Source organism: Gastrolobium bilobum, unplaced genomic scaffold (assembly GCF_033153095.1).
Source record: "Gastrolobium bilobum isolate Gb01-03AN ecotype WA unplaced genomic scaffold, APGP_CSIRO_Gbil_v1 utg647, whole genome shotgun sequence".
NCBI classification, from domain to species: domain Eukaryota; kingdom Viridiplantae; phylum Streptophyta; class Magnoliopsida; order Fabales; family Fabaceae; genus Gastrolobium; species Gastrolobium bilobum.
Window position 1 is genome coordinate 364,545 of NW_026899122.1, and position 24,715 is coordinate 389,259.

Consider the following 24,715-nt stretch of genomic DNA (forward strand, 5'->3'; position numbering starts at 1 on the left):
TCCTTTAAAATACAATTTTATAAAATTTTGATTGTAAAAAAAATCTTTTAAAAAAGTCTTTAAAGTCACTACAATTCTATATAACTTTTTAAAATATAAAAAAAATGTATCTCAAATTAATCTTTTAAAATCTTAATTCAAATTAAATACCCTCTAAATTGTTTTGCTTTTCCCTTTCTTTTAAGGGAACAAAAAACAACGGACTGTAATAACCTATATTTACAAAGGAAATGTAATGCTTTTGTTTGTTCAAACCGTACACATTTTCTCCTCGAATCTTATGTGGCTTCGATAATCAACCAGATACTGAAAGGTGTGCCAATTCCAAATTGTCAAAATAAGTCGAGTATAGAAAATGGACAGTAATGATTTTGATTTTGATTCACGCGGTCGATTGTGCTGAGCCAACTGTGAAGTCTGCTAAGGATCCCGGTACTTGTGCTGCGGAGTCCACTTCAGATAGAATGTAATGTTTCCGGATTTAGCTGCATCTAGAGGAACAGTTTCCTGGTATTCCCCTTCTAATATGACCTTAGTAAGTGTCATGAGCACTCTTCCAATTTTTTCCTGAAAAATTCATGCATTTACCGAAAACACTCAATTTGATACTGATTTGAGAAAAATGGAGTATAAGATTGAGATGAAGACGGTAAACTGATGACTCGAGGAGCCGAGGAGACAAGACAACATATAAATTCAGTAAACATATAAGACAATTATATGCACAAGACTGATCATAAAAAAATTAGGGCAAAAGATCTAATTTATGGATTTCAGCCAACAAATTGTACAGCATTGTTGAATTAATTATCTTTCAAATCAACAGTTTGCTGAGTCAAATTTACAATTTCTGTGAGCTCATGGCCGTAGATCAGCTTATCAGTCACAAATCTAATACATTTTATGGAGAATAAGGATTTATCTCCACAGCGGCAGTCTGAAGTCTGAACCACATGGGAAGCTTCATTAACATCAAACAGTGTGAGTGAGATGTATCAGTTAAATTGATATCTTATTCTTGTTAACCCAACCATATTTTTAAGGCGCCTCCCTCTTTAAATTGGTTATGAGACTAATCTGAAGTGGGAGACGGGTCAAGGATAGAGATATTTAAACTTTTATCAAAAGGGCATGTAGGGATCGAACCGAAACTCTTTCCTTTCCACCTATTCTGCTCTTTTTCTACCAAATGAGCTACCACTATTTGGTTAGATCTTATTCTTAGTAAAAATTGTATTTAAAAGTTGAAGAAGGTTATACTTACTACTTTTTTGTCTTATTATGCTTATTAACTAATTAATTATTGTTAGATCAATTTGAAATTAAAGGTTAAAAATGAGAAAAATTAATTACCGTTGATTTTAAATTGATCCAATAGTAACTAATCAAATAATAAGAATAATAAAATTAAAATCATAATAAATATAACCATCCCATTTGATATGTAAATGAATAATATTAGTTACACATATTTGTACCCGTGCATCTATGCTAGTTATTAAATAACACTCTAAACTTTCTTTAATTTAATTTTTTTTTTTGTGAAAGTTAGATTCTCTATATAAATCATGTACTGATGGTAGTTCAGTTGGTGTATGAGAGCTGAAAGTTAGGAGTATGAACAAGTGTTCGATCCTTCCCAATACCAATTTAGTCTATCGAGAACCTATGGAATCAAAACCTCAATCCTGTACTCGCCCGAACTCCAAATTACTCTAAATGGAACTTAAGAAATTAAGGAAGAGAGAAATTCAAGAGGAAAGATATTGTGACAACCAAGTTGTGTTACTACCACGTGACTACCAATCAATCTCACCGTTAGATCGATTATGTTGATCCAACGGTTATATTCAATCTCCTTTGACTGCTTTATCCTCAAAGTATAGTCTAAAGGCTATTTTTTCATCAGAAAAAAAAGTACATTAGACCATCACCATCGGAGAAAGAACGAGACTGAACATTAAATCCTTTAATGATATAGTGGATTGGATTTTTAAATTAGGCTCAATGTACTCACTCATATAGAACAATTCATATGGTATATCCAAGTATCTTTCCTAGACAAATCCCACTTACTCATGAAGCCACACATTCTCAATACACTAAACATGAAAAATAATTAAATGTTTAGATCACATGTAACTTATTCATGACCGTAGTACATCACGTATACTAACAAATAAAAGAAAAATTCGATGCAAGAAAATGCCAATTTCTTTCTTGCTTTTTAATTGAAGGAGTGGTTGCTCAATTAATAAAAACCAAGAATGCTAGCTATCAAACTGCTCTGTTCAAGCCAAAGAAAATGGCTATCAAAATATTAGGACGACAAGAATTTATTAATTAGAAGTTATTGAATGAGGTTTTAAACCCAAGCAGTAGTTACTAATTAGAAACAAACAACTTCGACAGAAAATTCAAGAGGTATCACCTTGCCAAACGTATCATGATCCCAGACTTCAAGAATTAACATTTCGCGTAAGCCATCCTCCACAACGAAGTCGAATGTTTGATTCCAAATTGGGTTTAGGGATTCGTTTACAACCTGAGAACACAAGAATAATGATTTAATCTACTATAACTATATTGAAATCAGTGTTTGCATATGAATCAATTAAAAATTAGTGTTTGGCATGTAAAATTGTAAATCCAAAACAAAAAGATTTTCTAATACGTTTTTAACTAATTTTCATTCAAAATTACTTCAAGTTGATAATCGATTCAATCATTTCAATTTATCTTGCTCATGACCAAATTAAAATTAAGTAAAACACTCTAATATAGCAAAAGTGTCACGTCAAAAATGTCCTAAATCTTACCCTGGTCTTGAGTTTTTTTTCCGATTTTTTCAACATAAGGACAACAAATGGGTCAGCCTTGCCCATCAAATCCACTACTGGCAAGTCTTCAGCTGAAATCACTGTCACAGATAGAACCCCTCTTACAATCACGTTGCTTCTCCTCCGGGGTGATGATCTTGTAAGATTCTCAGACTCTTCGTCAGCTTCACTCTTGAGGGTCTTTTCGAACGTGGTTAACGAGTAGTCAGGGTCAAAAGGGTTCTTAAAGCTCTTATCAACTCCATATGGGCAGTACAAGAGCTCCAAGTGCACCTATGGGGAATGTATAAATATGAAGATGACTGGAAGCTCAAGAAGATTTATGAATTGCTGTAATATGAATTTGTACGAGTAGAACACTACAAGATAACAAAGAAGGCAAATGACAAGTAACGAAGAAAAGACCTGATTCGATGCTCATTACACAGTTATAATATGTGTTTTCTCATTTGACAGATATTCATATAACATAAATATAGTGTCCATAAATCAATATACTTGATAAACTTGAGAGCACTTGGTTTCATATTTTAGGCATACCACTTGGCAATCAGCATCGATCAGCTAGAATACTAGATGAATATTACGAAGACACTACGATTATATATCTTACCTCCCCCCTGTCCTTGTTATCCCTATGGACCACCAAATCCTTAACCAGTTTCAACCATACATCCTTGACTTTACCAGGTTCAAGGTCCTTCAGCGAAATTTGGGCACAGCCAATAAGTTCAGCAGCCTGAATGCCTTCATCATCAAAAATTCTTATGGTCAAGTGCTGCGTTGACGCATCTTCAATAATGAACTCAAAGTGCTCATTCCATATTGGATTCAACTGGTTGTTCTGAACATGCCCATCAGTTTGATTATAACCACACAATAAATAAAAAAAACCAAAAAAAGGAAGCACTTCGGTTTTCTCGGAAAAGAATGTTGTCTTACGATTGTTTTACTGGTTTTGGTTCTGTCCCGAAGTGGGCGTACAAACATGACAGCAAAAGGATCGGATTTCCCAATCAAATCTTTATTTGTTAAGTTCTTTGCTTGCACTAGTTTAACTTCCAGTGTTCCAACCGGTTTCAACTCTAGGTTACTGCAAGAGGAAGAAACAATTAATCATACGGAATAGAATAAACAAAAATAGAACAGTGCTATAATATACGCATAAGGATATGCATGGTACTGCGATGATTAAGACAAAGAAAAGGATAAAAAGGTTAAGCACATTTAGGAGCAAAGATGACATTAATTTATTATGCTAAAATTGAATGAAATAAACACAGATGAGCAACCAAGGCAGCCACTCTCTTAAGTTAATATGGGTTTCATTTACTCGAAGTCATCCCAAAGTCCAACAAGAAAATGGTGAATCAGCTGAAGTTCTAAATCATCAAGCCTTGCTAGGATAACCTCTTTTCTGTTGATGAAACCTGAGGCGGATTCAAACTGGGGGAAAAAGGCCAGCTCAAGGTCAGCTTCAGCTCAAGCTCGCCAAAGGCTAAAAATATTTGTTGCTGCTGCCCAAGATAGAAATTGTGCTTACCGCTGTTTCGCTGTTTAGTTTCTAAAACTTTTACTAACTCCGTTAAGGTAAGCAGTTATTGTTAAGCTATTATAACGAAAAGTTCTTTTTCTTATAACGAAGAAAAAAGTTCTTAGGAGGAGCTTTTTTTTAAGCTTTTATCTGTTTTTCTTAAATTGTGTGTTTTTTTTTAAAATGAAGAGTGATAAAGATAGAGAGAGATAATTTTCTTGAAATATGTGTTTTTAAGTCATTTTTAAGCTAAAACTTTTATGTAATTTCCAAACAGCTTTTAGCTTCTTTCTTTAAACTCTTTTTTTTAACTTTAGCTAGCTTATAAGTAGCTTCTAACTTAAAAATAAGAAGATCCAAAGAAATGAATGGTGCGTGCGTCTGTAATTTTCATTTTGCCAACCTAGTGAAAATATACTAATACCTGCGATTCCTTCTAGTAGTCTCTACTCTCTAGCTCTGCATGGACAGAGTAAGATGCGTGCACATGCTTAAGTGAGAATGAACATTTGCCTACCTGTAATCCCCAGGTATAATTGGTATAATTTTGCGTACTGGCCAAGTTATAGAGTCTTCAATGGCATCTCGAATTGTTTCCTGAATAAATAGCAAAGGGGTTTATTACTGAAGTAGAGAACTGTATGAGTTAAAAAGTTATTAATATCCCTAACTTTTGTAATTGGTTATACTTGTCAATGATTTAAATTACAATGCATTAGGACTATATTGCACCATCTATTCAAACCTCGGATCTCAGACATACATAAAAGAGAATGATGACAAAATTTCAGAACCAACATAGGAGATCTCCAGAAGAATAGCAAAAAAAAGTAAATACAAGTAGGAGTTATACATTTTAAAACATTGCATAAATAAGAAAGATTTTCAATAATTAAAAGTAACAGTCAACATTAAAATTAGTGAAACCATTAAACTGTTTTTAGTTTATTACGCGGAAAAAAATATTATAATGACTGATTATTAATTACACAACTAGGAAATTCAGTTACACGTAAAGATTAGATACATGCTAAAACTAATTCAGTTACACAATAGAGGTATAGCATCTACAAACTAATACAACATAAATCAAAGGAATAACAAAAGTACCATATAAAGATAAGATTCGCTTATACCTCTATTGCATCAGATATCCCCGGTATAGATGATATATCACCGCCAACAACCTTAAGTGTAAAATCCAGATCTTTCTGTTGGCAAAACAAAGAAAAAGCAGAAAATTTGAATTAGTACTTGGATTAAGTAGTTTACACATATTTGAACAAACACTCATTGACTGCTATGTAACCAAAGTACGAATCTGCATTCTGTTGCTAAAATTCCCTGAAGCTATGTTCGTTTCCAGTTACATGACATCAAAGAACAGAGGTATCGTTAAATAATATCATGCAAATTACCCAACCTTCAACATGTTGAAATATTTCTCGCACAAAGAAATATTGAAATTTTTTATTTTTATTTTTAATTTCCCCAATAAAAGCATAACTTACAAGCAATATAACTGACCTTTTCTTTCAAGGAAAAACAAACAGCTCCAAATGCAGGGAACTCATTTACTAGTGGTTTGAAGATCAACCTGAAAACCCCAGTGAATCCAATATTTTTTACCTATATAAACAAGTTGCCAGGAAAGAGAAAGAACAGAATGATAAGGAATAACTTAAAATAAATGCTGACAAATGCAAAGTCATAAATGATGCTACTAACAGATTGAGTTGCACAATCCAGCTTATAAATTGATCCTTGAAAAGTATGCAAATCTTTTTCTAATAAAGATAACCGAAGCCTAAATGAAGATGTTTGGATGTTTGTTTTAAAAAACAGAGACATATGCGCTGAAATATAATTTCTCTGAAGCATAGGGAAACAAACTTGTCTAGATAAATAATGTAGACGAAGGTTGATAATATTCACGAGAACTAGCATGACAACCTTCCTTTGATTTTCAAATATGATTTTCTTTTGTATTCTTAAAAAAAAATGTCACACAAGTATATAAATCATTGATGGGAGAGCATATTCGGCTAGAAAGTTGGATGATACATCAGGCTCAGTCTACATGTGCTAAGAAATTTTACAAAAAAAATAAGGATCGGTTAGGATCGAACACAAGACGTAAGACTCTGATATGATAATGATAAAAATCTTGAGATGTATCACCATGTGCTAAGAAATTTTACAAAAAAAATAAGGATCGGTTAGGATCGAACGCAAGACGTAAGACTCTAATATGATAATGATAAAAATCTTGAGATGTATCACCCAAAAGCTAACTCGTTATCATAGTCTTTCACTATATCTCCCGGTTGCAATTGAACAGTGCGGGTGGTGATGCCGGCATTGCAGTGTTCGCTTGAGGCTAGTAAAAAACTAGCACAAAGCTAGCCCTTGTGGGCGCCGGAGATGCAGAACATGGTGGAATGTTAGGACCCATTTGCAAGGTATATAGGACTTAGAGTCCCACATTGGTTGTATAGAGAACTAGTGTGGAATTCATAAGAACTTAAAGAACCAATTCAACTCAAAAATTTAAGTTATTAAATGAATGTCACTTTAATAATTTTATATAATTCTAACACACACCCCCTCAAAAGAGAGCATTCTTTACAAAATAATAATAATTTTATATAACTCTAACACTAACACGCCCCTCTCAAAAGAGAGTAAAGTGTTCATCAACCGATTCAAACCGCGGTAACCGAATAGAATAAATCGAAAAATCAAAACCGAAAAAAACCGCAAATTTTAATTGGATTGGATCGGTTTTCGGATTGATTAATGAAAACCGATCCAATCCAAATCGATCCAATATATTAATTTCTCTCTATCTACTTGAGTTTGCCCCAATCATAGCCCAAAAATTTCTAAACTCAAGACTCATCAACCCATCAACTAAACCCAAGAAAAAATCTAGTCACATCTCATCAATAAAATTTCATTTGTGTAGAGCTTCATATCTCATTGTCCAAAAAAAAACTATATTATTATTTACTCATGCTTTTGTATTTCAAAAAAAATGTACAAAGCCAATATATACAAAAGATGTTATTTGCACAAAAATTATGAAACAAATTTTAGGATTTTCAAAAAACCGAAAACCGATCCAATCCAAACCGAAAAAAATTGGATTGGATTGGATCGGATTCGAAAAAAAATCCAAACCGAATGGATGATTACATGATCAAACCGAATGGATTGGATCGGATGATTTTTTGCTTCCAAAATCGATCCAATCCAGACCGCGAACACCCTAAAAGAGAGCATTCTGTACAAAAAAAAAAAAAAAAAAAAAAAAAACTCTCAGAATTTTGTTTTATGAGAGAGAACATTTAGATTAATCTTATTCGGCATATCTTTTTGAGGTTGACCGGAAGTACATTACCCAGCATTTATTTATGGGAAATTATTTGTTTAAAGTGACATAAGATAAAATCTCTTTCCTACAAACATATATAGAGAAGAGAGGAGTGGGAATATAAGAGAGAAAAAAATATAAATAAGTCTCATCTTTTTATATGTGACTAGGAAAATTAATTTATCTTATATTACATAAGAAAAATAATTACCTTTATTTATTGGACGACAAGAACATAAAATTCAATAAACAAACTACGTGGCATAATGAGGTGAATAGAATTTAAACTTTGAAAGACACAACTTATTCTTAACAATAAAAGGTAACAAAAAGAAACAGAGATGGACTATCAAATATTGTAATGTACATAAATTAATCTCTTGGTCAGAAAGGTCGCTTGCTTTCACTTCCTCTTAGAAAGATAAAATTAAGACTAAATATTATTTTTGGTGCAAATTTCACGGCGTCCGCTTTAGTTCTTAGCAAATAAAAAAGCTTATTGTGATATGAACCCATTTAGTTGAAATCGTGGTCCCTCATAAATTCAAAACAGACCCATATTAGTCCTTAAAAAAACTAAAATTAGTCCATTTTAAATTTCTTAGGAACTACTATAGACCTTTTTATTTGTTAGAGACTAAAGCGGACCTCATTTAATTTAACGAGGACGAAAGATGATATTTACTTTAAAATTAATACGCAAAGCGAGCCTAATACAAATTGAACTTTGTGGCCAGTTGAAGTGCACTGTGCACAACGAATTTAGAAAATATCATCAGGATGCAAAAAGACATAATTGAGCAATGATTTATGCATCACCTGCACAGGAAGTACAACACCAACACGGGTTTTAATGTCAAGAACGATATTCGGATTACCATCCCACTGCATCTCAAACTCCATAGTCACTCCATTAGGCCCACTATCCTCTTCAATAATTGAAATTCCTAAATATTTCAAGCAGCACATTTCTGTATCAGTATGATATTACAGGAATGAACAAAGCCAACATTTTAATAAATAGAAGACCATCGAGTTCACACTCAATGTTTTCGAATTTTTAATTATGAACTAATAACAAGCACAGCACGTAAGTACAAAATATAAGGCTACCCATTAGTCATAACATAAAAAAGACATGATTGAAAATTCAAAGGAACGATAATAATGTAGCTAACCTGTAAAGTGTGGAGCCACAGTGCCAAGGGTCAACTTGGAGAAGGTGAGGGAAGACAAAATAATAGGCTTATATTGTTCAAGAATGGGTTCTACATTGCTTTTTATCAACTCTGACGCTGCCTAAGTACATATATTTCCACATTGCATCAAAAGTCTAGATCTCATTCAGTGAATATGTATCAACAAACTTTATAAAAGAAAAACAAAAAGTAAAGTACCTCATTAACATACGGCCAAATCTTTTCGAGTTGGCTATTGAGCCAATTTAACTGCAGATAATGAACAAATCAACATCAGAACCCAGACCAAAATTGAAGGTACTGTAAGTAAAAGTGTAGAGAGGAATGAAGCAAGCAAGTTGAACTAAACTTCTGTCTCCGAGTGAAGACAACCCATGACGGATAGAACTTGGGAGGTAGAAGTTTTCTGGAATCTTCCACCGTCATTCTCGCAAACTCTGCTATCATCTTCGCCTAAAATCAATTCACAGAAACCAAAACGCGAACGGTAACAAATTAATAAATATCGATTCGTATTATTATATATTATGGAATGGAAGAAAGAGTTAAAATGAAAGGAATGTGGATTGGAGATTATATACCAAATCTGAACGACGCTTGGATCGGGCGCTTTCGTGACGAGCAAATGCGACGATCAATCCCATACCAATGGCGATACCAACGATCATACCACTGATGAATCCCATTTTCGCAAGTGAAATAGAAAAAACACTATAGCCAATGCGAGGAGAGAATAGGAAATTGTGAATCTGCTTCGCCTTTGTAGTTGTTGAGCTCAAGCATGGTTTTCACTTTTCAGGCCATGTTTGTTGGAACAGAGAATGAGAGAGAGAGAGAGAGAGAGAGAGAGGAGTGTGTGTCTGTTGATGAGTTAGTTACGTTTAACCAGGTGTTTGTGGGCATTAATTAATTAATTAATTAATCAAATTTGTGTTATTATCAATTTATCATACATAATGCAAACATTCAATTTTTATTTTTTTTAAATCACATGTATCCTCAATATTATTTGGAGCTAGGATTAAAGTTTTAAACTCCTTTCAAAGATAATACTGGAGAATATCAAACACATGCGATCACCTCCACCTGCTTAGTTTTCATACACTAAATGAACTATCATCCTTTGGTTAATGCAAACATTCATTGATTATTGACAAAGTAATATACGTGCTTGTTGAAATGATGAGATGAGTATTGTCGAATTATGACGACACGTAAAATCGATGATAAGGATCCACTGTTAACAAAGTTATAAGCTGGATGTAGTTTCCAATAATGTAGTTATTAGTTATTAACAAAACTAAAAAAGTTTGTTTCACTTGCTTCTTTCTCACTGAATTGTGCATTGATTTTTTCTAATTCTAGTGACGGATTAACCTATCAATAAATATAAGCATAATACAAAATGATTGTGCTTTATGTGATAAAATAATAGTATAAACTATGTCATATTAACTCAAGATCAAACAACTAAAGTGTAAATATAAACAATCACAAAATAAAACACTAAAAGATGTACGAAAGCAAAAAGTATAAAAACGAGACTCGTGAATAAAAACTGATCGAATTATTATTATTTTTTTTCTATTTTCTTAACTTACTCATTAATAAAGCACATAATTATAAGTTAAATCATTTTAGACTTGACTCAACTAAGTTAACTTTGAAATTAATAATAAACAAATTTTCGGTCAGTGTTTAAGATGCAATTAACTTAGTAAATACATAAATCATGAAAGTAGAAATAAACAAATGAACTTTAAAATATTAAATTGATTGTGAGTATGTATTTATTTAAAAAGAAAAAGCTTTGCTATTTCTAACACGATGACAAAAAAAAATGTCCTTCTTATTTGAAGAGTAAAAGAGTGATCCAGGACAAAATTTTTGAACCAAGATGATGAAATGTATGTAAACCTGTGTTTACTTGGGCTTTGCAGTTTTCGAGCAATCTTCACAGTCTAAGCCTTTATTTAAGTCCTATATATAGCCTGTAAAGTGCAATACCACTGCGTGCAAATTGATTCATTAAATTCATTGGGTATAAAGAGACAATGTTGTGATTAAATTTCACCACGAAAACATAACAAAAAATAGCTAACACAAAAAAAAAAAGTTTGAAAAAGAAGATTGAATGTGCTATTTTAATAATAATTTAACTGCGAAAAAAAAAAAAACTCTTTGCTTGTTGTGTACTGCTTTTATTGTGAGTCTTGTGACTATTGAACATTGTATAAGTGCCTTGTTGTGGTCACCCCCAAGTTCGAAACCTAATCGGAATTATAATTAAGTTTGAACTTGTGGTCACCCACGAATTTACTATTGATTAAATTCATTAATTAATACTTAACGCCTTTTATGGATGTTTCTGCATCACCTCTAAAATAATTAACACGGGTCGCTTAGTTTGTTTGTTTGTTTCATGCATGGTTTCTGTCATCATCTCATCATTATTATTACGAAATTATTTACTGCTGCATCAGGAGCCATGTAACGTGACTCTTAAATTTGGAAAAATTGTGTGATGACAAAAAAAAGGAAATTTTCAGTTTAATTTCTTGAAGAAAAAAAAAAGGGTGAAATTTTCAGTTTAATTTCTTGAAATAAAAAAAGGGAATACATGCAACGGTTAATTAATATCTTATGGTTATTTCTTCATGTTCAACTCCAAGTTCTGCCTTTGTCAAGTGGGCATGAAATGGCTAGCCCCAGAATGGTGGAGTCAATTTATGCTGAATGCGTGCAAGTGATCATATTAAAGTATACATTATGTGTTGCCCTCAGTGATGTGCTAAGATGGGAGGCTTTTTCAGTGCAGGTGGATGTTTCAGATATTCCCAGGTTGAAAAAGGTGGACAATAAGAGTATTGGAGGCTCAAGCAGGGAATAAGAGATGTGACGAGACATTTTACTCTGAATCAACCAGCTAAGAGATTTGATGTCTTCCACATACTCCATATGGCTGAGGAGATTAAATATAGAATTTATATAGTTTTTACTTTTTCGACTCTTTAAGTTAGTTTAATGAGCTATTACGTGGGAACAGTGACTAAAATGACACTGTTTACCAACTTTTTTATCTAAATGTCACGCAAAAAGTGTTATTTTTCAATCTGCCACGGGGTGTAGCGAACTCGGTTTGCTGACGTGTCACGTTTATAGTAGACACCAACTTGATTTTAACCAAGTTCGCCTGCATGGTAGGCGACCTTCATTTTTTATTATTATTATTTTTTTAAAATTTGATACTTGTTATCCATTAAAAATGTGACACGTCAGCAAACCGAGTTCGCTACACAGGGTAGCGAACTTGCCCCCGTGACATATTGGAAAATAACACTATTCGCGTGGCATTTAGGTAAAAAAGTTGGTGAACAGTGACATTTTGGTCAGTGTTCCTATTATGTGACTGGATTATTAGGAAAAATATAATATAAGATCATTATTGTTTCGCCAAACATCTTTTTAAGTTTTCGGATTAAATTAAATTGGTTCTTTATAATATATATTTTATTTTATTTTCCTTAAAATAAGATCTAAGGGAATCCGAAAGTTAGCCTTTACATATTCAAGGAAAACTACGACTTTTATTATTTACCTAGTTCCTTTTTATTGCTTGCACTTACAATACATATTTAGAGTATATTACAAACATTTGGACAGACAAGTGCCATGGCGTGGGACAACTTATTTGATGTGTTCGTCTAACAACTAATCATTACTTAATTTATAATATTTTTGTATACTGTTTTCACTATATCATTTTAAAGAGAAAGTTATATTTACAAATTTTTTGTTTATAAACTACACTAAGTATGATCGGTCATAATTCAATCAAAAGTATATAACCAGTCGTATAATTAGTGTAATTTGTAAAAGAATTTTGTAAACAGATCATTCCTTCCATTTTAATATCATTTTATAATAAAATAAGCTAAATATAAATTTTAATGTATTCTGTCTATTTTTTTTTCAAATAATAATAAAAAATTATTGTTCAATTATGCATAAACAGAAACAATAAATAATTTTTAAGCATATTGTCATATCATGGCAACGATGATCCTGACATTTGTACATCTGTTTTATTTTATGGAGCAAAATTTATAATATTTCATTGCGTATAGAGATTGGTTCAACTCCTGCAAAGATCTTCACTATTTATGTTATTCCTAAAGAATAAGTTTTAGGAAAAGAAAATAATAAAAAAATCGATACAAGAAATTTAAAAACAAAAAATCCAGGAGTAAATTTCCTTTCACAATATGATTAAATGAATTTAAATCTTTGAAACTGGTAATATGAGAGAAGAATATATACCTGAAACGCAAAACCTACTGCACGTGTGTAGTCAGAGCGAAAAGGATTTTCTTTGTAGATTACGTATTAAAACTCTATGAATCAAGATTTCTTACAGCGCTTGAATTCTGGCCCAGGATAAATAGATTCAACGACTTCGGCCAGACTATCTAGTAACAGTAAGATATAGCTATGGAAACTTAAAAAACCTAATTAATTTTTTTTTTTTATCCTCAAAAAGAAGTAGGCGCAAATGAGTAAGGCATTTGCAACTGATAGTTCCACTGGACTCGCATCTAACATTTGTAAGGTAAAATTTCACCCAACCCCTTCAATAATCTTCGGTACTCTTTTACCCAACATCCTGCTCCAACAGTTCTACCAGTCAAAATGCTAAAGAAATAACCCCAAAAGAATAACATCATCTGAGCCGAGAATTCAAGAGTGGTTAAACCAGGGTCCAACTGCACCGTTGACATGCCCGTTGCTATGGATCCCTACGCCATTTGGGATGATTGAGGGAGGCAGTCCCACAGCCACAGGGGGTGACGCGGCAGGATATAATCCATGGTTGTGTGGAAGAGCATGGGGACTCATAAGAGGACTCCCAGCAGGACTCCCTTTACGCTGTTGAAGGGCATGGATCTGCCTCAGCCCTTCTTCGTGAATACGTGATAGTGTTTCCAACTCTTTCATTGATAGAGCCTCCAGACCAGCACCATACAGAGGGGCATGCCGTGACATTTCCTCCTGGAGTGAGGCCTCAAGTGTGTGAATATATTGCTGCAAAAGGAAAAACAAAGGCATTAATCATTGAGACCGATATTTTGCAAATACAAGAAAACAACATGAGAGGGCATTAAGGTTCAAACATTTTTTGAAGATCAACATCAACTTTACCTTATCTCAAACTAATTGGGATCCAATCCAAATAAAAGCAAAAACAGATTCGGAAAAGAAATAATAGATGAAAAACATAACATGTATGGAAATAATCAACTTAAATCAGTGCAAGTACAAAGTGTTACATCCATCACTAGCCGTCAAACTTGCATGCATCTAACGACTGTAAAGGGAGTCACGTGAGTTACTAACCCTGAATAAATTACAGTTGTTAGAGGTAACTAGGATCAACAGCTAACACTGAGTGTAAAATTTTTTAGATTTAGGAAAGTTGATCAACATACACACACATTAAGAGAAATAATTGGATTGTTACTAATCATGGTAAAATAGGCATTTTATATTATTTTGGCCCATCCAACAAAATACTACTTTAAAGCTGTTTTTGAACTACCGTGATTTTTGAGCCAGAGAACTTTAGGCAGAAGAAGAATGAAGCGGTCTACTGGGGATAGTGGAACACACCACCAGCCTAATATTAACAATACCAAATCGAACTCATGATACACATACCAATTATATCCACTTTATTATTTCAAGGTTACCCAACAAAACCTGCCCATCAATCCAACTAGGCATTTGAGAATAGCAGACAGCAGTAATTTTGCAAAGCTCGCTGAACAAAATTCAACATCACAGGCAATACATTACATATCAAAGTAGTTTAAAAGAGGAAGCACTACGGCAAAACCACTAAATTATGCTTAACCTCGTCATACGAGTTGAACATGTAAACATATTTTATGATAAATAATAACAAATTAAAACAAATATCTCTCTCAAGACAAACCTGGCAGGCACGCAACTTCGATTCCATGCCATCAATATATGCTTCACACCTAGCAACCTGCTCTTCCTTTTCACGTTTTTCTCCCTCAGTTTGCCCAACTGTTTGAGTCAATCTGCGAACTTCATCCTCAAGTGATTGCCGGATTTCTTCCCGTGTCACATTTTCTGTTGCAAATCTTTTCAGTTCTTCATCAAATCTCCTACGTGCAGCTTCAGCATTCTTCAATCTTTCAGCAAGTGCATTTTTCTCCTTGACTACTTTCTGTACATAATACAAAATTGACATTAATTTTGAACTTGACCCCATTAGACACATAATGGCAAACTAATAATCAATTCAAAACAAAAAATGGAGCACAGCCAACTTTCCCAGGCCCACCATTTTTAGGACGGTCATGTCAGAAAATAGCATAGTTGTCAGTAGCAGTTAGCGGCCGGTAGCGGCCGACCCCGAAAATGGTATAGCGGTGTAGCGGTATTGCCGCTACGGTGAAGTATTAATTCCACATATATTATACTAACAGTCAAGAAACGAGGCAATACTGCTTTTAGTATTAATGCTTAAACATAAGAAGTCACACAAAATCAAACACATAATTCCACAATCAATGTCAAATACAAGGAACATAAAGGAAGGATCCAAAATTAAACACAAATGAACAATAAAATTGTCAAATTGTCAAGTACAAGAAGTGAACTAATGAACAAAATCATCATCATCTCCGGATTCTCCATCAAATTCCAACATGGGAGTGGTGTAGCGGGTAGCAGTATTGCCGCTACGCTACGGCCAACGTTGCATAGCGTTGCGGTTTGTAGCGGCCGACCGCCGCTACCCGCTACGGTAGCAGTTTGTAGCGGCGCTACGGGCCGCTACTGACAACCTAGGAAAATAGATAATTATCTTTTCTATACTATTATTTCAAGTAACTCGTCAATGCTTCAGATCCATCGATGAGATTGTTGATGACAACGGACAAGAAAGTAGATGAGAAAATAAAATAATTAATCATGTTATTTTCTTTAGAGTAATTCAATAAATGTGTTGGTAATCAGTTCCTGATTTTCAGGAATATAGACAGAATCTTATAATTTTGTTTCTTTTATGTACAGCTAGGTATAGTTATTAGCTCCTAGTCTTTTAGGCCTAGATTAGTGTACAACCTTTAATGTGCATCCAAAGATTTTAAGTGGAATGGATGTTAGGAGAAAAGTGTATGGATAAAAGGACAAGAGGGTACAGTGTGGGGTGTTGAACTTGACGAATCTGGGGGGCATCCTGTTGATTAAGTAGGCCTGCAGAGAGGACATCACCACCTCTGAATTGAGATGGTACATTAGTAACATTCATGATTGACCGAGTTATCAACAAGTGTCAATTATTCTGTTTTGCAATCCCATTCTATTGGGGTATCCACACATGAACTTTGATGGGAATCCCAAGTTTTTGGAGGTAAGACCAAATCATAGAGTGATAATATTCCTGACCAAAAATTTGTCCCACGGCTAACTTTTCTTTCATAAGGAATACGCATGTAACTTTTCTTTCATAAGGTCACATTGTCGTTGATTAAGGAAAGACATTTCGAAGGCCTATATGGTTGAGCAAGGTAAAAATTTCGAGTATGTTTGGACATTTGACACACTTCACATTGGAAAAAAATTTGGGCTTTTATTGAATAGTAAAGGAAATATTTGTTTCAAGTACATAAAGCTGCAGTGGCCTAATTAGGACAACAACTAAGGATGAATTCCAACTTTGGGGAATTCGAGAAATGGAGACCAAGACCATCCCAATAATCGAAACCACTCCGAACACTCTTGTCCAACTCTTCTATCCAGCAATCAAAACTATGTCCCAGGAATTCGTAAAAACTATAATTGAGTATTACATTTGCCCATATCAGAGTTTAAGAGAAAGATAAGAGGAGGGGGAAGAGACAGAGAGCACAAATCATGGATGTAGTCAGATAAAGCAAGGATAGAACAGAAGTAGTAAATTTGATGCTGATGCACTGTATAAAAGCTGCGGTTCCTCCAGAATTGAGTACAAAGATGTTTCGAATTTTGAAAACCTTTAGCACACATGCATATATGCCAGGTCACAGTAAACTTTAGCAAACATTACTACTCCCTCATCAAGATGCAGATGTATAAAAGCTGCGGTTCCTCCAGAATTGAGTACAAAGATGTTTCGAATTTTGAAAACCTTTAGCACACATGCATATATGCCAGGTCACAGTAAACTTTAGCAAACATTACTACTCCCTCATCAAGATGCAGGCTCATCAAAGACGTGATAATAATCATTGTAGCATAGTAACATACACTGCACAGCATTTAACATTACCATAACTGAATGCCTTTTTCTTTTCAAAAATGTAGAAATTAAAATATATTTAAATATATATATCCACACACACATACATATAATACCTTTAATTCATCACGTTTTCGAGACTTCAATTGAGATAGTTGTGTCTCTGCATCATGTAAACGGTCCTGAAGAACTTTCTTCTCTGAAGAGAGCTTTGCTATTTCATCATCCCTCTCTGAGCGAAGCCACTCAAGCTGACTCTCAGCTTCTTGTATTTGTTCTGATAGCTCCTTCTTTTCCCGAGAAAACCGATCCATCTCAGCCCTCATTTCAGACTGTTGAATCATGAAGCGCATCAGAACTAAATTCTCCACTAGAAATTAACAACACAAGATAACCACAGTATATTAGCAAGACATGAAATACCTTGAGATGATTGCTTGTGGCCTCGGATTCACTCAACTTCTGTGATATAATAGCTTTTTCCTTAACCATATTGGAAATCTCAGTTTTGCTTTCTTCACGAATGCGAATAATTTCATCTTCACTAGCACATAACTGGTGCCATAGAGCAGCCCGATCAACATTTGCTAGTTCAGCAACTTCACGCATCATACTCAAAACAGGCCTAATAATCTCCTGCTCCTCACACACCAAAGTAACCAAGATATCCAAATCGAAATCTACTTCACGATCATTGTCAGTGGTGCTGGTGGCACGGTCAACAAGCCTCTTTAGCATCCTTCCCCGATAAGATTCATTGGCATACCATCTAAACAATATCATGTAGAGCAATTTCACAAATTCTTTCACACATGGATCTCTGGAGAGGGCTAAAGTTTCAGCAAGACCAAGAACAGAAGTAAAATCATCCCTTTGAACTCCCAATTGCTCACAGGCATCTCCCTCTATTGCACCATCTGAATGTTGAAAATTTTCAGAAACATATCTGGCATTATTGTTCAATCTTTGGGAAAGACGACTTTCCAATACCAGGGCTACAGACTGAGCACCTATTGCACCTCGAGCTACAGCTCTCTCAAATGTTTGAGAAGCTTCAATGGCAAGACAAGGAATAGATAACATCTCACACAGTATATAAATATCAGAAAAATGACGACTAGCATGAAAAGCCTGCTCATCGATCACATGCAGTCCAGTAGGCGCAGTGCCATGTTCACCAAATAAGAAAATCCCACATGGAAGAGCTGAGCAATTGTCACCGTAATCATCATCACAATCAATGTCCCTAAGTATTGTATCAGCAACATCCCCCCAACTATTTATAGTTTTACTCAAAAAGTCAAGGACACAAGGCGACACCTCAAGACCTAGATTTTTCAGCCTGACACGAACAGACCTAACCTACATAAAGGAGGGAAAATAATGTTACAAATGATTCATAAAAATTTTGATGCACGTCAGTGTAGAACTTTTTCACACTATCATCTGATCTCGTGTTGATGCCTCATTTAATGATCCGACTATGTTAACAACAGTATGAGATGTCAAACTCATTAAATGATGTGTATCAAAATTCTTATACACTAACAGTGCATCAAAATAAAACTGCAAGTTTATTAAAGAAACATGGTGCAATTTCCAACTATTTTCAAGCTTACTGCTTCAGGGAGGTGTTGACACTGAGATGCCGCTTTTAAAATAAAATCTATTGTTGCGGCGAGGGGTTCACCATTTGAGTCTGTCAAAAGATCAGATGACTGAAACAGAATGCGTTCCCACACTTCACTACCACAGTCCAATTGATTAAGAGCCCCAAAAACCTAAGAATTAAGAATGCCATCAATAGGAGAAAAACAATGCAACCATATTCAGCATCATGTTGGCAGTGGTGTATATGAAGCCAAAGTATATCTAAATTCAAAGACTGTGTTTCCTGGAAATTAAATGTAAATGATAAAACAATTCAAATAAGGCATTTTGGAAAAGAATAATAGTCTATCTCACAGGTATTCGTAAAGCAGGTTCTGCATCTGGCTTTTGAAGTCGTTCAAGAAGTGCACAGGCAGCCAGTGGGTGTTCTGACTGCTCAACCAATTTGGGTACCAAAGCAACTAGGTCAGTTTGCAAGTGTTTAGGAGCCTTGTCCAATACAAGAGCAATTTTCTGTGCAGACTGAGGTCGCCTTCTTGGCTCTGGACAGCCTTGCGGCACAGCCCCATCCAAAGCTCTTAGTGAGTTTACAATCAAACCTAAGAGCTCCTCAGACTGTTCTGGCCACTTGGTCTGAAATTCCAAATTCACAGAGTCAAAACCATAGATATGTTTAGCAACAACTATCTCTTATGAATACAAAACCTGTACCTTAGACCGTAAGGACGTATTTTCTGAACCAGTGGCAGATGTTTCTGGTGGACAAATAGGCTGTCCAGGATGAGCTTTTTCCTGAATACCACTCCCATTTAAATCAGAGCTCTGCACAGCAGATGTGCTACTGCTCTCTTCAACAACAGAATCCAATCTCCCATAAACAGGAACTTGTGCAGATTCCATTGCTCCATTTTCTCTATCACATTCAAGAGAAGTAGCAGTTCCACTGCTGTCTGGAGAAGGTTTTGAATATGCATCAACAGACTCTGCAACAGGACTCCCTTCAGAAGGTTGGCAGCACTCAACCATTATATCCAGTAGTAAGTCAATGATTGCTTGCTGCAAGACCTTAACTCCCATTAGCAAATTCATCAAACTTGGGGAAGACTCATCAGCCTTGGTGGTCTTCTTCCCATCACAGCTACCAGAGAACTTGGTAGGAAGAAGCAAACGCTTTACTTTTGCAGGATCGTCAAGATAAACCCGAAGTCCAGTCAGAAACCCAGCGATCGCACCAGCATCCATTAAAAGTTTCTCTCTTAAAGTAACCTGTGGCTGTGAAGGATTGTCTCCATATGTTAAATGAAATCCAGCTCTGGAAAGAAGATTTCTGAAAATATCTTCCTCATCTCCACTTATCCCTTCACTGTCTTCAGAGTCGATGAGCTCATCAGGATCAGTTGTCAATGCATCCTGATCATCCTCCGAAGCTAAAACCTGCACATTGAAGACCAAATTAGAAGAGGCAGTGCAACCTCGAGATAAGAGCAATAAGAATTTAATACAACCAGTAGGGATAATAAAATTCATAACAAAAACATAAGACCTCACAAACATTCGATGAAGTAAGAGGTAAAACATATAATCATTTTTTCCTTTTAATATAAGGCACACACAAAAATAATAATATCATATGGCTCAGGTATGGGATAGAAATATGCTTACAAGTTTTATTGCACATTAAGAAGTTCAAGGGATGCAAAAATATGAATTGAAGCATTAATCAACTTCCGTAACTCGTGAATCACTTATGAGCTTGTTCCATGCATCTTATCAGCTAATAACGAGCAAAAATTCCAAGGAAGAGGCCATATTTCCTAACTTGCTTCTTCCAATCATACCATACAGAATATAAGTTAGATGAAAAAACAGGTATATGTTAAATTAATGACTCATAAGAAGCAGAAGAGCCCGGGTCAGATAAATAGCCATGCATATACAGGTAGTCTTATATCTAAGGAAAAAGCTCCTCTAAAGTGAGCTTGCACGTAAAGTGCACAAGTACGAGTGTATTCACTCTTGAATTTTAGTGGGTTAAGATTACGATGTACTTTAAATTAAATCAAGAGTGGATACACACAAGTTGTGCACTTTACCAACACACTCACTTTAGAGAAGTCTTATCTTCAGTTTAAAGCCAAGAACAAGTCATTCTATAGACAGTAGGACAAAGAAAAAATGGAGCAAGAGAGAGAACATTTGGTAATCAACTAATAATTGTACGTATAAGGTAACATCAAGAGCAATCCCATAAGGACTTACCTCTAAGTCTGAAAACTCAAACCAAGGGCAGCAGTCCAATATTTCACATACAAAAACAACAGTGTCACGGACAAGAAACCCTGCATCTGCTTCTAACATATCAGACACCTTCATGAATTGCAAAACGGAATTATTCCATGTCTTTGTGCAGATAGAAGATTCTTTCCACACAGTCTTAGCTGGGTTCTTTTGATTTACAACAGCCATCCTGTATCTGACCCAGAAATTTTTATCAGGATCACTACCAACAGCCTGGTCACTCTCTAAATAAATGCATATGGTGTCAAAGGACTCGTACACACCTGGTTCATGGAAACATAAGCTTTGAATCAAATAACAAGAATGCAAAAGTTTGCAATTACTACTGCCAGTGAAGAAAATGTAGGGATAATATCTGTGCAATAAAACACCTACCAATCCGAAGTTCACATCCACCAGCCTGAAAGAATTTACTGAAGATTTTTCGAGTCTCCATTATTTCTTTGAAGGACAGGAAATTCTCCACTTTCCATGTAAACGAACTTCTTTTCCCATAACTATCAATAAGGGAACCACTGCTGCTCAACTCAGAATCATGATCAGTAAAATCCTGCATTATTGATGTCTCTTTCAATATAAGAACTTCAGCTGAGAATATGACAGTATCCTGGACAAGAAAACCTGAATCTTGATCAAATAGACTTGTAAGTGTCACAAATTCACGCCAGCCCCAATCCTTTGCAGCTTTGGAGTAGCGGTTCTGAGATTCCTTGGTGACAGATTTATCCTCCATCCTCTGGTTCACAACTGACAAACGATGACTAACAAAACAACTCCAATCACTGGAAGTATTTCTTGAATCTGTAACTTCAAGAAACACTGAAAGGTGGCATGGTGGCTGAGACTGCCCTGATAGCATAAAAAACCATACAAAAATTCATCAGATTACGTTTTACATTACAACCTATACATATTTTCAATGTATTAAAGTAATCCAAGTGTGAGGGCAGGACTATATTCATGCAGCAAGAACCAAGAACTAGATTATCATCCATACTTATTGTGGCTGTTGCTACTTGATATCAGTGGATCTACAACTACAAGCATGAAATGTGAAAATAAAAAAAGGGCTTACAAAAAAGCAGCAAGTATGCTCCTTCAATTCCATCAATATAGGCAAGAATTGTACCAAAATGCTTAGAAAAAGATCATATCTAATGGAGTTATAACTTACTAACAAGACAGCAAATATCTTATAGCTAACTATAAGCATAAGCAAGTGGTACACAAAAAAAATGAGAAAGGATTTGCAGAGCAAGAAAACAGCACACCTCGGGGATAAACAATAAGACGACAATCCCTATTACCAATCTGAAACCTCCTGCTCTTGATGCAAAGACCAGTAATTTTCCTCTTCTTCAGTAAATCCTTCAACCTTGTAAAATTCTCAATCCTCCAAGTGAACTTTCCAATATGGCCATCTGACTTCCTCGCACCACTCCCACTTCTCCCCCCAATCACAGCCCCATTCTTGGAGAAGCTGCTAAACTCCTTGATCACATGAAATGAGGTACTAAACACTGCAGTATCATCCACCAAGAACCCCGACTCAGACCCGATAAAATCAGACATCTTCATATAATCATTCCATCCCAAGCTGGTATTGTCACCACTCTTATTATCAGCAGCAAACCGACCATAGGAATCTCTATGCATGTGATTTGAACCGGGCTTCTGGTTTAAGACAGACATTCTAAACAAACACCAGCAACTCCTATCAGACAACACAACAGTCTTATCCGTATCCTTGCTTTCCAAGCACATTGACAGATACTCAACCCCATTCACCGAGCTCTGGTACACACTAATCCTCAAATTACACTCCCCAGCAGGGAAAACGGGGCTCATTATCTTCTGCGTCTTAATCATCTCCTTAAACAGACTGAAATTGTGCACCTTCCAAGTGAACTTTCCACTCAAAACATCAGACACAGGACCCGCCACCACAGAGGAAGATGTCAAAGGCAACGAAGAAGACGACGACGAAGACTGCACCTCATTGTTATCGCGTGTGAAATTAACAGACTCGTTAAGTATAAGAATATCAGCAGTTATCAATACGGAATCATTGTTAAACAAATAACCTAATTTGGGATCAAAAACAGTGGAAGAGGGCGTGAAATCACACCAACCGTGCGATTTCTTCTTACTGGAAAAGCGGTGCCAGGAATCGCGATGAATGGTTTTGGAATCGTCGGCGACGTTGACGATTGCCAAGCGATAACTTGCGAAGCAGTCCCATTTGGAGGAAGAGGTGCCGCGAGGGTCCATGATTTGTAGGTAGATCGAGATATAACCAGGAAGAGCCTGTGAGTCACCCTTGGGGTATATTAGGAGCCGACAATCGTAACCTCCAACCTCGAAGTACTTGCTCCACAGTGCCCTAGCCTTTATTCTCGGAAAATTGTTCACCGTCCATCGGCACACCGCGGAGTACTCGCCGCGGCGATCGACGACGACGGTCTCCTGAGCACCGCCTCCGTCCCTCGACCCCATGGCCAGGTCCTCCGCCGCCGCCGCCGACGAAGACGACGACGATGATGTGGCGGCCTGGGTTTGGTCCGCGAAGGACGGTGCGGAAGAAAGAGAAAGGACTGCCTCAGACGAAGCGTGCTTCATTGTTTTGGAGTCTGTTATTCTTCTTCGTGTTCGTGTTCAATGTTCAAATGAGAAGAGAAAAACACAGACGAGATGATGAAGGAGGCAGAGAGAGAGAGAGAGAGATGTGGTTAGAGAGCACACACAGGTTTCAGGTTTGGACAATGGGGGCGCATGATAGTAACTTGCGCCTTTTTTTGATTTATCGCTTGCTAACTACGTCGCGCATGATAATAATCCTGCGCCTTCTATTCTTTCTTCCTTGATTTCTTGATTCAGTTTCATGTTATTGGTTGGTTGGGTTCAGATACACGAGGGAGTACGCTCCTTACTTAATGTTGGCTATTTCGTGCCCGTTGGATTAGTGAGACTGATATGATTAGCCCAGCTAGGGTTGGGGCCCATCAAGAATGCATATGGTAATGGTAATCCTTTGACGTCAATTTTCATTGTTGATATTGGAGAATAGGAATAAAATGGATATCATCGCATTGATTCTCTCGATATTTACTGTCAGGATAATCATTTTGCATCGTGTGATCTTTTTTGATCCATCATACGTTGAAATTAGCTTTGGCATTTTTTTCTGCCATTCTCTTTAGCTGAACCATTTCTTTAACTGCGCATGGGTGTGACGTGTTGCGAATCATTTCATGACCTAAAATAATTTTTGGAATATTATAACTTAAAGCGTCATGTGTTACGTTCCTAGATATAAATTGGATAGCTAATCACTACAATCAATAGAGGTGGTGGTCTTAATCTGCCATTAAACTTAAAAATGGGATAGGGTAGATTGATTCGCTATCGAATAGAGGTGACAATATAGGTAGGTTTCTCCCGACATGTCATCAACTTGTTAAAAATTGGCTATGTGATCACTATAATGAATAGAGGTGGTAATATGGATCGGCTCGTCCAAACCAGCCAAAAATAGATCGAGGTGGG

At 35.7% G+C, this 24,715-nt stretch overlaps 2 protein-coding genes across 3 annotated transcripts; both read right to left on the reverse strand.

Annotated features, from left to right (window-relative positions):
* Window positions 1–393: 393 nt before the first annotated feature.
* On the reverse strand, window positions 394–9,635 carry LOC133287444 (synaptotagmin-4-like). 2 transcript variants are annotated; one of them, XM_061485064.1, is made up of 13 exons: window positions 9,531–9,635; window positions 9,300–9,402; window positions 9,148–9,200; window positions 8,929–9,049; window positions 8,570–8,697; window positions 5,902–6,003; window positions 5,511–5,585; window positions 4,892–4,971; window positions 3,783–3,933; window positions 3,454–3,684; window positions 2,820–3,113; window positions 2,432–2,545; window positions 394–567 (listed from the first exon to the last, which is right to left on the reverse strand). In XM_061485064.1, exons 1-13 carry the CDS (start codon window positions 9,633–9,635, stop codon window positions 421–423), a joined length of 1,704 nt encoding a protein of 567 aa, XP_061341048.1. In that variant the 3' UTR covers window positions 394–420. The 2 variants fall into 2 exon arrangements, with proteins under 2 accessions (XP_061341048.1, XP_061341047.1); XM_061485063.1 differs by having other exon boundaries at window positions 9,148–9,199; window positions 9,290–9,402.
* Window positions 9,636–13,297: 3,662 nt separating this feature from the next.
* LOC133287392 (uncharacterized) lies at window positions 13,298–23,921 on the reverse strand. Its single transcript, XM_061484989.1, has 10 exons — window positions 22,441–23,921; window positions 21,545–22,018; window positions 21,131–21,432; window positions 19,583–20,305; window positions 19,226–19,504; window positions 18,880–19,041; window positions 17,684–18,622; window positions 17,377–17,592; window positions 14,942–15,202; window positions 13,298–14,031 (listed from the first exon to the last, which is right to left on the reverse strand). The coding sequence occupies exons 1-10, from the start codon at window positions 23,786–23,788 to the stop codon at window positions 13,687–13,689; spliced, it is 5,049 nt and encodes a 1,682-aa protein (XP_061340973.1). The 5' UTR covers window positions 23,789–23,921; the 3' UTR covers window positions 13,298–13,686.
* Between the last annotated feature and the right edge of the window lie 794 nt (window positions 23,922–24,715).